General features: G+C 43.8%; 1 protein-coding gene across 1 annotated transcript in view; it reads right to left on the bottom strand.

The window, feature by feature from the left end:
- Positions 1 to 314: 314 nt before the first annotated feature.
- LOC138852795 (uncharacterized) overlaps positions 315 to 14,442 on the bottom strand; it is a 129,999-nt gene continuing 115,871 nt past the window's right edge. Inside the window, exons 2-3 of the mRNA XM_070085683.1 lie at positions 3,990 to 4,118; positions 315 to 722 (exon numbers count right to left, since the gene is read on the bottom strand). Of these exons, the coding sequence (XP_069941784.1) occupies positions 561 to 722; positions 3,990 to 4,118 (291 nt within the window). The 3' untranslated portion in view covers positions 315 to 560. The remainder of the gene's footprint in view (positions 723 to 3,989; positions 4,119 to 14,442) is intronic.

Raw genomic sequence — 14,442 nt, 5'->3', positions numbered from 1 at the left:
TACACATTGTGACTTTGGGTCGAAATATACAGATCAGTCAACCTCCTGTGTTTCTGGCTCCATGTGGGTTATTATTGAGCATTGACAAGTGTTACACTTTAGTTATTCACATATTACCTTGTTCTCTACCTGTGCACAGTGTGTGTGTGTGTGTGTGTGTGTGTGTGTGTGTGTGTGTGTGTGTGTGTGTTAAGTAGAGAGGGTATAAACAATGAAGGTAAAGTAGAAGAATTAAGTGTGGAGAGTTACTAATATGGTCAGTTCTTCAGGTCATCTCTGAATCATGTATTAAGGTGAAGAATCAAACGAACAAGTTGACGGTATATTTCATTTTACTCGACTCTTGGTGCCTACACAGAGGCGATCCTGCATAAGTTACGATGTTGCAAACATGTTCTCCTGGCTAACACAAATTGGGTGTCATGTTTGTAATTGATAGTGAAAATCAATCATAGGATATAATGAATGAGGTCGCTAGGAAAGGGGTTGAGGGTTGGTTGGTGTGTCTGGTTGAGAGGTGAATAGGGTTGACTGAGGAAAGGAAGGGCGAGAGAGAGAGGTTACTGGGGAAGGTTGAGGAGGGGCTCCACCACTTCGCCGGCCACGCCTCCTTCAGCAGCTGCTGCTCGCTTGAACAGGAATCGCTTGTCGTAGCCAGAGCCGCTCACCCTGCTGCTGCTGCTGCTGATGCTGCTGCCTCCGTCTGCTGTGCGCTCCAGGACCTGCACAGATATAGAGTGAATGTCAGTCTGATGTAACATGTGTGAAGATAACGAGTGTAACATTGTGTGTACAACTAGAGTAACATTGTGTCTGCAAGTAATGTAACATTGTGTGTACAAGAAGTGTAACATTGTGTGTGCAACTTGTGTAACATTATGTGCGGGTTATTTGTGTAACATTATGTGTTACTAGTGTAACTGTGTGTACAATTAGTGTAACATCGCGTGTACAACTAGTGAAATGTGTTTATAACTAACCTATGCATAATAATAGTACCCTTTCAGAGAGTGTTTGTTACTCAGTGGACCGCGAGCCACTAGTTTGCCGCTAGATTCCACTGACTGGGGTCGCAGACAGGTCACATGAAAGTTGTTTCTCACTCTATGTCTGATTCATTTTACTCCAGCAAATTTTTCAGTGACTCGGTAGTTCTAGACTGGAGGCGATCGTATAACACGTTGCTCTGTGTTAGCTAGTAATTATCTGTTTGAAGTTCAAGTGTTCTGACTAGTCTGTAGTTAGATATATAGGAGTGCGTTTAAACTGAGAAACTAAAAATATATCAAAATAATTGTGGTGGGTCCTCGGTGTTGAGATGTTTCACCTAGTGGCCTTGAGTTGGATTTTTTTTTTTACTTAGGGTTGGTTAGGTTGGAGTAGGTCACATGAACCTATAACAAGTATATATTTAACCATGTCTGGCAACGTTCAAATCTGCACGTGTGTCATACGTGGTGTTTGGATGTCTGGATGTAAGATATTAGTTGAAAACATCATTTGAGGACATAGTTCATTGATGCTACTATCACCCAAAAGATTGTATAACTTTCAGTATATGTATATGTCTCTGTTTACATGCCGAGAGTTTGCTTTAATCTCTTTTGAGTATTAAAGTATCCTTACTTGGTGGTGTCCAAGTTACATGCAACATTATTGACCTTTGTGTAGGCGATAGGCTTGAAACCCAGCTAACCAACCTATTACATTGCTGATTACCATGATTTCAGCGTTTAGGGAATGGAGAATCAAGCCTACACTTTACTGGCACTGATTGTCTGTGCTGATTAGCGCCTCGTGAAATACATCAACCAGTGTTTGATTTGATTCATGACAGCAACTTATCTAGCATATTTTTGGAGTTATTAATAACTTTTGGGCAGGAGGGTTGTAGGTGCTTTTGAAGTGTGCAATTACTACCAATAATTAAGTAGACTTCAGAATGTCAGTCTTGAGAGTGAAACAATTGAAATAAGTGACTATGTGGCAGCTCTTCACAGTTTTACTATTCATCAGAAAAAAAATATTTACTTACATCCAGGTGGCTTATCATAGTTTTCTAATTGCATAAAAAATAAATAAAAAAAAAAGATAAAAAATGGCCGGCTTACCTACTCTACCAAAAACATCCTTGAGGTATGCCACAGGTTTTCGCCTAAAGTGATCTGAATTAACAGTCTGATAGTTCTGGAGCAAGGCCTCTGAGGTATCTTGTGGTGACGAGAGCATTTCTACACTACGTAGAACCTTGACAATGGTTCTGGTTAAGTGGGAATTAGCGATCTTCACACTTCACAGTCAACCTTTCTCACCGTAATGATCTTCATACTTCACAACTTCCTCTTCTTAACTCAGGGTGATTTTTCAAACCTCACAACCTACCCTTCTCGCCTGCCTACGGTTCACTCAGTGGACCGGATGGAGGAAGACACCAAATCAACGACCTGTTGCCCGTGGCAGGCACCAGCACACAGTATACAATTTATAGTTTTGTGTGGGCATGGGTAATTTTTGAGAGCTGGAGAGTGGCCTTTGTTTGACTCCCCGTGGATAACCACCTCTCATCCAGCGCTGCTCCAGGCGCCGCCACACATTCAATGTGAAATGCGTCTCGCTCTGTGCATGTGTTGTCCTATCACAGACGTACACCTTGCATACCCCGACAGGGTCTACTCCACACCAGGTGTGGGTGTTCCTGTAGGGGTCATGCGTGGTAGGCTACCACAGTGGAAATACGGGGACCCCAGTGGTTAATAAGTTAAACTAGAAGAGTAAGATACACGTGCAACAGTTGGGTATTTTTATTTCATGATCGTTTCGCCTACACAGTAGGCTTCTTCAGTCCACTGACTTTATTTGAGTTTCTTAGAGTAAATCAACACAATGTGCATTTTATGTGCTCATAACACCTGCATACCCTCACACCATTGTAAAATAAATTTGTGTACTATGTACATAAAAGCTAAATATAAACTTAAAGGGTAGACGGGAGGAGGGAGAGAGAGATAGTGTGCTGACCTTCACAACATCAACAAGGGTTCACTATAACACTTCAGTATACTGATTATTATTATTATTATTATAATCAAAAAAAGAAGCGCTAAGCCACAAGGGCTATACAGCGTTCAGCATACTGAACAAGATAGAGGAGTGTGCTGACCTTCGCAATATCAGCAGAAGTTCACAATAACACTTCAGTATACTGAACAAGATAGAGGAATGTGCTGACTTTCACAATATCAACAAAGGTTCACCATAACACTCCAGAACACTGAGAAAGATAAACGAGTGTGCTGACCTTCGCACACTAAGCAAGATACAAGAGTGTGTTGACCGTCTCCTGCTGTTCTCCCTTTTTTACTCAACTCGCACACAAAACTGTACTCGCCATTTATTCAACGCAAAGAGTGGTGGAGACTCGATCCTCCGTCTGTCACTCTCGATGCTGGTAGGCTTAGTTATATTTTGTCAGATTGTATGAAAATAAAAGAAAAATATTCATAATAGCATATATTAACGTCGTTAAGTAGTGGGATGAAGTTTGGGAGGAAACAAATGATTATGGATCCAACCATTTGGAGCTGCTTTTCCTTTCAAACATTACCCCTACCACTCCCATTGCCCAGGCGATGTTTGGCCCCTGTGAGTTTAACGCTTCATGAATATAATAAATATAATAGGAAAAACCGAACTTCTTGAAAAAGATAATATCCAAAATAATTTGGAAATAATGAATATTACTTTATTAATAAGACAGAAAGGAGTGAATGAAACTGTCCACCAGCTACTGTAACCTCTACTCTTGACATATTTTAGTTTATTAAAAGGAAAATGCCGTTTTCTCACAAATAAGAATGTCGGCGATGTTAAGTGTAATGTGGCTGCATTTTGTAGTGATATTAGAGTATATATATATCACTCTGACACCACACTCGAGAATGAAAAACATGCCTGGCTTAACTGAGGCTGGTCAGGAGGTGGAGACTTACCTCTCTGAGGAGCTCTCTGATCTCTTCAAGACGAGAGTCGTCAGCCCTGGTGGGAAGGTAGCGAGCGTTGGTGAGGGCTGCTACGAGAACCACCAAAGCCATCACCACCAGCATACCAGACCTCGCCATCTGTAACAAACACACATGTAGTTACCAGACCATACCAGACCTCGCCATCTGTAACAAACTCACATTATGTAGTTACCAGACCATACCAGACCTCGCCATCTGTAACAAACACACATTATGTAGTTACCAGACCATACCAGACCTCGCCATCTGTAACAAACACACATTATGTAGTTACCAGACCATACCAGACCTCGCCATCTGTAACAAACACACATTATGTAGTTACCAGACCATACCAGACCTCGCCATCTGTAACAAACACACATTATGTAGTTACCAGACCATACCAGACCTCGCCATCTGTAACAAACACACATTATGTAGTTACCAGACCATACCAGACCTCGCCATCTGTAACAAACACACATTATGTAGTTACCAGACCATACCAGACCTCGCCATCTGTAACAAACACACATTATGTAGTTACCAGACCATACCAGACCTCGCCATCTGTAACAAACTCACATTATGTAGTTACCAGACCATACCAGACCTCGCCATCTGTAACAAACTCACATTATGTAGTTACCAGACCATACCAGACCTCGCCATCTGTAACAAACACACATTATGTAGTTACCAGACCATACCAGACCTCGCCATCTGTAACAAACTCACATTATGTAGTTACCAGACCATACCAGACCTCGCCATCTGTAACAAACTCACTTCTAGAATCACTTACCTCGACCTCCAGGAATTAACTTATTACCGACAAGCATGAAGACAAACATGTTTCATATAGTCATGACTTGATAAAGCTCTTTTGAGCGAAACTTTGTCCCAGTAAAGGTTTCTTATACTGTTTGTGTCTGTTTTCATGATCTCTAGTTCAGTACCAGAGTACTCTGCTCAAAACCCAAGGAAACTAGGTTCAATTCCATTCTTCCACCAGTAATTAGGTAACTATGTTTTATTCATCTGCTGTGGGTCCATCAAGTATTTAACAGATTATTCTTCACCTTTAATAATATTGTCAGATACATTTGACTCACTATGATGTTTTTGTTGGTATTGTATTATTTTAAAATGCTTTACCTAAACTCATAACCAGACTGTGCTATACTTAGTGTGAATAGAATTATTTGCTAAGGAAGAAGTAAAAGTTAATGCAGCACGAATCCTTAAGAATCTTGGCTTTAAAACAATATGAGGAAGGAAGATAGTATTGCTTGTGCTGGTGACACCAGGACTAAACTTAACGCTGTATTCAGTATTTATGTCCTGGGAAATTAATAGAATATTGTCACTAGATGTGTCACGTAAACAAATCTAAAATGATTGTACAAAACATCCTCCCTTTTTCTTTTTTGTCCTTCTGTTCACTTCTCTTCTCCATCCCTTCCTTCCTTCTCTTTTCTCCGTCTCATCCTCACTACCTATATTATTTTCTTCTTCCTATATTTTTCTGTCTTTCCCCTCCTTTGGCATGTAATCTGTCCCATGCTTCCTTCTCGCTTCCTACTTCCACTTCCTGCTCCGTCCCTTCACCCTGTTCCCTCTCAACTTCTTCCTTCCTCCTCTCTCCCTCGTGCTTGCTTCCTTCTTCCTGTTGCTCCCTTCCCTCTAGGAGCTGCTCCCTCCTCACTTCCCCAGTGACCCCTCGTAAATACCCACTCTTGGGGCCATCAGTAAGAAACACGATTCCTAGACTCCGTCTCCTTTCCGTCTTCTGCCCTCTCCCCTGCCCCTGAATTTTACCATCATCTTCCTCTTCCTCTATCCCATCTCCCTCCTCTCCTCTGTTCTTCTCTTTATCTTCCTTTCCCCCTTCTCTTCCTATCTTCCTCTTTTCCCATTTTCCCCTCTTCGAATCTTCTTCCTTTTCTCTTGTAGTCTTCTTTTTTTCCTATCAGCCAGTCCTCAGTGGCCTCTCGTAGCCTACCTTCTCAGACTCTCCTCTGTTTTTCCTCTTGACCTGCCCTCTTTGTCTTCTTTAACTTCATCTTACCCTGCCGTGTATATGTTTCCGCTCTTACTTTGCCCTCTCCATCTAATTCACGACTTGCCAAGACCACTCTTGCCGGTCATCACAAACAACCATGTTATGGCCGAGTTCTTTATGTTATAGAGGCTTCTGTGTGTGTGTGTGTTTGGTTGTATGTATGTATGTATGTATATATATATATATATATATATATATATATATATATATATATATATATATATATATATATATATATATATATATATACACGCGTGTTTACCTGGAGTTTACCTGGAGAGAGTTCCGGGGGTCAACGCCACCGCGGCCCGGTCTGTAACCAGGCCTCCTGGTGGATCAGAGCCTGATCAACCAGGCTGTTACTGCTGGCTGCACGCAAACCAACGTACGAGCCACAGCCCGGCTGGTCAGGAACCGACTTTAGGTGCTTGTCCAGTGCCAGCTTGAAGATTGCCAGGGGTCTGTTGGTAATCCCCCTTATGTATGCTGGGAGGCAGTTGAACAGTCTCGGGCCCCTGACACTTATTGTATGGTCTCTTAACGTGCTAGTGACACCCCTGCTTTTCATTGGGGGGATGTTGCATCGTCTGCCAAATCTTTTGCTTTCGTAGTGAGTGATTTTCGCGTGCAAGTTCGATACTAGTCCCTCTAAGATTTTCCAGGTGTATATAATCATGTATCTCTCCCGCCTGCGTTCCAGGGAATACAGGTTCAGGAACCTCAAGCGCTCCCAGTAATTGAGGTGTTTTATCTCCGTTATGCGCGCCGTGAAGGTTCTCTGTACATTTTCTAGGTCAGCAATTTCACCTGCCTTGAAAGGTGCTGTTAGTGTGCAGCAATATTCCAGCCTAGATAAAACAAGTGACCTGAAGAGTGTCATCATGGGCTTGGCATCCCTCGTTTTGAAGGTTCTCATTATCCATCCTGTCATTTTTCTAGCAGATGCGATTGATACAATGTTATGGTCCTTGAAGGTGAGATCCTCCGACATGATCACTCCCAAGTCTTTGACGTTGGTGTTTCGCTCTATTTTGTGGCCAGAATTTGTTTTGTACTCTGATGTAGGGGGTGTTTAGTTGTGGGTGCACTGCCTTGCAGTGCGGCTGTGCTCGTGGTGCACCGTATTCATTGTTCAAGTAATCGTGTTATAAAAATATTTGTTTAAGGTAACACTTATAGTATGTAGGTATTGTCGGGTCTAGTGCAGCAGTCTGTCACACTTACCTGTGAACCAATGCCTTCCACTCTCCTCTCTTATTGAAAGGGAGGAAGGTTGCCTTGACTTTTGTTAGGCAGGCCTTGATCCAAGGAATTTGAGCTGTTGCATTCTTTGAATCGAACCTGATTACCTACCATTCTTGAAGCTCTGTATGACCATCGTAGGTTTAGTGTTTTCTCGTGAATGTGAGAATAATAATTTTCATAATTGCTGGGTTACTCCACTGACTTATTCAAGTGTTTTCCAGAGCTTCATCAGCAGCACTTGTTAGTCAGACAACTTTATGGTTTAGAGATGTGTCTTATAAGGTTGCTTCTTGTACAGTATTCCCTAGGACTTAATAAGCAGTCTTGTAAATTATAAAGAATAAATTTTAAACCGAGGAGTAAAATAAACAATAATTGCAAAACCTATTTCTTAAAAATCTGACCATTTTGCTTTATGTGATTGTTTTCTTATCTCTTTGATTATTTTGCTACTTCGTTGACCGTTTTAAGATATTTTATTGATAAAGATACCCAACTTGGGCTCAGTGACCTCATGGAATTCATAGTTTTTGTTTCACCAAGGCTTAAGTGACGTCAAGAAATTCCATGTGAGGCTGCACACTACAGTCACTTTTCTCTTGGGGATGACATCAACTGTGTTACTAAACTCTTAGTAACACCCTTTTTATCGTCGATAAGTATCTCTTGGTTTGTGTCTTATAAGATCAGATCACAGACTTGAATAAGAGATCTGGTGGTGATTTGGGTTTTTAGAAAAATGGAACAATTTCTGATGACCTGCTCAGTGAATTTTTGGCCACTGATCTGAGGGTTTCCGCTGCTTCATCAAAATCTGGTCCCCACTTGCTCTTTCCTTCTATTCTTTTATCAAATATTCTTTATTTTCTTCAATTTATAGTCTTAGATTAATTTATTATATATACGGGTTTAGTTTTTAATATAATGAAAAATATCTGACTTGCTTATATATCTCTGTCCTTTTTTTTTGTGGTGTAGGGATTAGATGCCTTTTTTGTTTCCACTTATTCTGCCTTTTCCCACACCTGCATTTGGACCATTCTTTATTATATCGTCTTTTTTTTTTGCAAATTAATTGTATTTTCTCATGTTACGGGACTCACTACATATATAGTTAATATTTGTCCACTGTAATATTTGTATTTGTCAGGTAGAACGACAATGATGATGGTATTAAGTTTGTGGTTCCCTGTGAAGCCTCATAATAACACACTCCTTCAGTTAACACTTATTTACTCTCAATAACGCTCTTTCTCTGTAATTATATTAACTATTATGCTGATATTTGTTTTATTGTGGACACTCTTCAACGAGTGTAAGAAAACTTGTCTACACGTCTACCAGTCTTTAATAGGTGTAATTAGACTTGTCTACACGTCTCACAATCTTCAACAGGTGTAACTAGACTTGTCTACACGTCTCACAATCTTCAACAGGTGTAACTAGACTTGTCTACACGTCTCACAATCTTCAACAGGTGTAGCTAGACTTGTCTACACGTCTCCACCCGCCCTACACAACCCTTGTAATGGTTGTCACATGCACTTCACTTGTGTATTAGTTGATGTGGTTTTGATACTAAAGATCACTATATATTTTCATTATATTTTATTTTTGGTCACTTCCCTAATTATTTTATAGCCTCTTATTTCTGTATACTAAATATTACATTACGCCTAATCTCAGTTCTGGCTAAATCCCCTTAAACCCCGTCCGTGATAGTTTATCAATCTCGCCGTCTGTATCTGTTTGTAATTATCTATTTGTAATTACAGTTTTTTTTGTAGTTACGTAAGTATGGCTGATTTTGTCCCTTCTTTTTAAGTCGTTTAGCATTATATTTTAAGTCTGAGATAGCTGTATGTGTTTATTAAATGAGTCGCTGAGGTGCAGCAGCTAACGTTTGTGGTGAAAGTGACTCTTGTGTGTAGTTCAGGACATTTATCAAGGGGAAATGTTTCGTCACGAGTGACGTCATCAGTCCTTATTAAGACTGATGAAGCCACTCGTGGAGAAACGTTTCCATCAATAAATGTCCTGAACTATACGCCAGTGTCCTTTACCACAGTTTGTCAGTATCACCATACCTCTCACAACCTTATATTTGTGGTGTTCAGTCTTCTCTTATACAGCATATAAAACTTCCTGACATCTATGAGATGTGGGCTTCACACTGGCGCTGCATACTCCAAGATGCCATGTAAAGTGTTGTGAATGTCTTCATGTTGAGGCTCCTGAAAAACCACTCCTAAATTTTCCAGTCTCGTGTTTGCTGCTGACGTTATTCATTTGATGTAGAGACTCAGGCGCACATCAGGAAGGCTTTCAGCTTTTGTCCCCTGACTCTGTACTCTGTTTCCAGTCTTCTTTGCCCTTCCCCGATTTTCATAACTTTCCATTTGCTAGGGTTAAATTCTTGTAGTCACTTGTCAGACCACTTCTGCAGCTTGTTCAGTCACTTGTAGCGTTCCCCAATCTTCTCTTATTTGTATTCTTCTCATTAATTTTATATCATCTACGAACAGGGACACCTCTGACTCAATTTCTTCTGTCATGTCGTTTACATATACAAGAAACAGTGCTGGTACAAGTACCGACCATTGTGGAACCCCACTCATAACACTCGCCCATCCCGACACCTCCTTCCTAACAATAACTCGTCGTTTCTTTCCTGTTAAGTATTCCTTGATCCACTGTGGTGCTTCCCCTGTTATTCCTACATACGCCTCTAGCTTTTGTCCCAGACTCTTATGAGATACTGTATCAAACACCTTAACAGTACATGTGTGTGTGTGTGTGTGTGTGTGTGTGTGTGTACTCACCTATTTGTGGTTGCAGGGGTCGACTCTTAGCTCCTGGCCCCGCCTCTTCACCGGTTGCTACTGGGCCCTCTCTCTCCCCGCTCCATGAGCTTCCTAATATCTCTCTGACTCATTTGTGTCTTCAACTTCCAATTGTGGCCTCTTGTTTCTGTGTCCCCTCCCTGGAACATCCTGTCTTTGTCCACCTTGTCTATTCCACGCAGTATTTTATATGTCGTTATCATGTCTCCCCTGACCCTCCTGTCCTCCAGTGTGTGTGTGTGTGTGTGTGTGTGTGTGTGTGTGTGTGTGTGTGTGTGTGTGTGTGTGTGTGTGTGTGTGTGTGTGTGTGTGTGTGTGTGTGTGTGCGTGTGTGTGCATTGTGCGCGTGTGTACATGTGTGCGTGTGAACACGCTTATGAATATGCGTGTGTGCACGCATGTGCGCGGTACTGGTGGACAAGAAGTAATAATCTCTTGGTCTAACTAGGTGGGTTGTAAGCTCACCGCATTTTAGTGGGTTTTTGGTGGGTTGTAAGTTCATCTCCGCGTCCTACTGCCTTGTGGTGGGTTGTAAGCTCACCAGACGCCTTAGTGATCTTGTGGTGGGTTGTAAGCTCACCAGACGTCTTAGTGGTCTTGTGGTGGGTTGTAAGCTCACCAGACGTCTTAGTGGTCTTGTGGTGGGTTGTAAGCTCACCGCATTTTAGTGGGTTTTTGGTGGGTTGTAAGTTCATCTCCGCGTCCTACTGCCTTGTGGTGGGTTGTATGCTCACCAGACGTCTTAGTGATCTTGTGGTGGGTTGTAAGCTCACCAGACGTCTTAGTGGTCTTGTGGTGGGTTGTAAGCTCACCAGACGTCTTAGTGGTCTTGTGGTGGGTTGTAAGCTCAACAGACGTCTTAGTGGTCTTGTGGTGGGTTGTAAGCTCACCAGACGTCTTAGTGGTCTTGTGGTGGGTTGTAAGCTCACCAGACGTCTTAGTGGTCTTGTGGTGGGTTGTAAGCTCACCAGACGTCTTAGTGGTCTTGTGGTGGGTTGTAAGCTCACCAGACGTCTTAGTGGTCTTGTGGTGGGTTGTAAGCTCACCAGACGTCTTAGTGGTCTTGTGGTGGGTTGTAAGCTCACCAGACGTCTTAGTGGTCTTGTGGTGGGTTGTAAGCTCACCAGACGTCTTAGTGGTCTTGTGGTGGGTTGTAAGCTCACCAGACGTCTTAGTAGTCTTGTGGTGGGTTGTAAGCTCACCAGACGTCTTAGTGGTCTTGTGGTGGGTTGTAAGCTCACCAGACGTCTTAGTGGTCTTGTGGTGGGTTGTAAGCTCACCAGACGTCTTAGTGGTCTTGTGGTGAGTTGTAAGCTCACCAGACGTCTTAGTGGTCTTGTGGTGGGTTGTAATCTCACCAGACGTCTTAGTGGTCTTGTGGTGGGTTGTAAGCTCACCAAAGCGTCTTAGTGGTCTTGTGGTGGGTTGTAAGCTCACCAAAGCGTCTTAGTGGTCTTGTGGTGGGTTGTAAGCTCACCAGACGTCTTAGTGGTCTTGTGATGGGTTGTAAGCTCACCAGACGTCTTAGTGGTCTTGTGGTGGGTTGTAAGCTCACCAGACGTCTTAGTGGTCTTGTGGTGGGTTGTAAGCTCACCAAAGCGTCTTGTGGTGGGTTGTAAGCTCACCAGACGTCTTAGTGGTCTTGTGGTGGGTTGTAAGCTCACCAGACGTCTTAGTGGTCTTGTGGTGGGTTGCAAGCTCACCAAAGCGTCTTAGTGGTGTTGTGGTGGGTTGTAAGCTCACCAGACGTCTTAGTGGTGTTGTGGTGGGTTGTAAGCTCACCAGACGTCTTAGTGGTCTTGTGGTGGGTTGTAAGCTCACCAGACGTCTTAGTGGTGTTGTGGTGGGTTGTAAGCTCACCAGACGTCTTAGTGGTCTTGTGGTGGGTTGTAAGCTCACCAGACGTCTTAGTGGTCTTGTGGTGGGTTGTAAGCTCACCAGACGTCTTAGTGGTCTTGTGGTGGGTTGTAAGCTCACCAGACGTCTTAGTGGTCTTGTGGTGGGTTGTAAGCTCACCAGACGTCTTAGTGGTCTTGTGGTGGGTTGTAAGCTCACCAAAGCGTCTTAGTGGTCTCGTGGTGGGTTGTAAGCTCACCAAAGCGTCTTAGTGGTCTTGTGGTGGGTTGTAAGCTCACCAGACGTCTTAGTGGTCTTGTGGTGGGTTGTAAGCTCACCAGACGTCTTAGTGGTCTTGTGGTGGGTTGTAAGCTCACCGCATTTTAGTGGGTTTTTGGTGGGTTGTAAGTTCATCTCCGCGTCCTACTGCCTTGTGGTGGGTTGTATGCTCACCAGACGTCTTAGTGATCTTGTGGTGGGTTGTAAGCTCACCAGACGTCTTAGTGGTCTTGTGGTGGGTTGTAAGCTCACCAGACGTCTTAGTGGTCTTGTGGTGGGTTGTAAGCTCAACAGACGTCTTAGTGGTCTTGTGGTGGGTTGTAAGCTCACCAGACGTCTTAGTGGTCTTGTGGTGGGTTGTAAGCTCACCAGACGTCTTAGTGGTCTTGTGGTGGGTTGTAAGCTCACCAGACGTCTTAGTGGTCTTGTGGTGGGTTGTAAGCTCACCAGACGTCTTAGTGGTCTTGTGGTGGGTTGTAAGCTCACCAGACGTCTTAGTGGTCTTGTGGTGGGTTGTAAGCTCACCAGACGTCTTAGTGGTCTTGTGGTGGGTTGTAAGCTCACCAGACGTCTTAGTAGTCTTGTGGTGGGTTGTAAGCTCACCAGACGTCTTAGTGGTCTTGTGGTGGGTTGTAAGCTCACCAGACGTCTTAGTGGTCTTGTGGTGGGTTGTAAGCTCACCAGACGTCTTAGTGGTCTTGTGGTGAGTTGTAAGCTCACCAGACGTCTTAGTGGTCTTGTGGTGGGTTGTAATCTCACCAGACGTCTTAGTGGTCTTGTGGTGGGTTGTAAGCTCACCAAAGCGACTTAGTGGTCTTGTGGTGGGTTGTAAGCTCACCAAAGCGTCTTAGTGGTCTTGTGGTGGGTTGTAAGCTCACCAGACGTCTTAGTGGTCTTGTGATGGGTTGTAAGCTCACCAGACGTCTTAGTGGTCTTGTGGTGGGTTGTAAGCTCACCAGACGTCTTAGTGGTCTTGTGGTGGGTTGTAAGCTCACCAAAGCGTCTTGTGGTGGGTTGTAAGCTCACCAGACGTCTTAGTGGTCTTGTGGTGGGTTGTAAGCTCACCAGACGTCTTAGTGGTCTTGTGGTGGGTTGCAAGCTCACCAAAGCGTCTTAGTGGTGTTGTGGTGGGTTGTAAGCTCACCAGACGTCTTAGTGGTGTTGTGGTGGGTTGTAAGCTCACCAGACGTCTTAGTGGTCTTGTGGTGGGTTGTAAGCTCACCAGACGTCTTAGTGGTGTTGTGGTGGGTTGTAAGCTCACCAGACGTCTTAGTGGTCTTGTGGTGGGTTGTAAGCTCACCAGACGTCTTAGTGGTCTTGTGGTGGGTTGTAAGCTCACCAGACGTCTTAGTGGTCTTGTGGTGGGTTGTAAGCTCACCAGACGTCTTAGTGGTCTTGTGGTGGGTTGTAAGCTCACCAGACGTCTTAGTGGTCTTGTGGTGGGTTGTAAGCTCACCAGACGTCTTAGTGGTCTTGTGGTGGGTTGTAAGCTCACCAAAGCGTCTTAGTGGTCTCGTGGTGGGTTGTAAGCTCACCAAAGCGTCTTAGTGGTCTTGTGGTGGGTTGTAAGCTCACCAGACGTCTTAGTGGTCTTGTGGTGGGTTGTAAGCTCAACAGACGTCTTAGTGGTCTTGTGGTGGGTTGTAAGCTCACCAGACGTCTTAGTGGTCTTGTGGTGGGTTGTAAGCTCACCAGACGTCTTAGTGGTCTTGTGGTGGGTTGTAAGCTCACCAGACGTCTTAGTGGTCTTGTGGTGGGTTGTAAGCTCACCAGACGTCTTAGTGGTCTTGTGGTGGGTTGTAAGCTCACCAGACGTCTTAGTGGTCTTGTGGTGGGTTGTAAGCTCACCAGACGTCTTAGTGGTCTTGTGGTGGGTTGTAAGCTCACCAGACGTCTTAGTGGTCTTGTGGTGGGTTGTAAGCTCACCAAAGCGTCTTAGTGGTCTTGTGGTGGGTTGTAAGCTCACCAGACGTCTTAGTGGTCTTGTGGTGGGTTGTAAGCTCACCAGACGTCTTAGTGGTCTTGTGGTGGGTTGTAAGCTCACCAAAGCGTCTTAGTGGTGTTGTGGTGGGTTGTAATCTCACCAGACGTCTTAGTGGTCTTGTGGTGGGTTGTAAGCTCACCAGACGTCTTAGTGGTCTTGTGGTGGGTTGTAAGCTCACCAGACGTC

Source organism: Cherax quadricarinatus, chromosome 16, assembly GCF_038502225.1.
Source record: "Cherax quadricarinatus isolate ZL_2023a chromosome 16, ASM3850222v1, whole genome shotgun sequence".
In the NCBI taxonomy this organism is placed as follows: domain Eukaryota; kingdom Metazoa; phylum Arthropoda; class Malacostraca; order Decapoda; family Parastacidae; genus Cherax; species Cherax quadricarinatus.
Note: the sequence above shows the minus strand (reverse complement) of the source record. Positions and strands in the feature narration are given on the sequence as shown.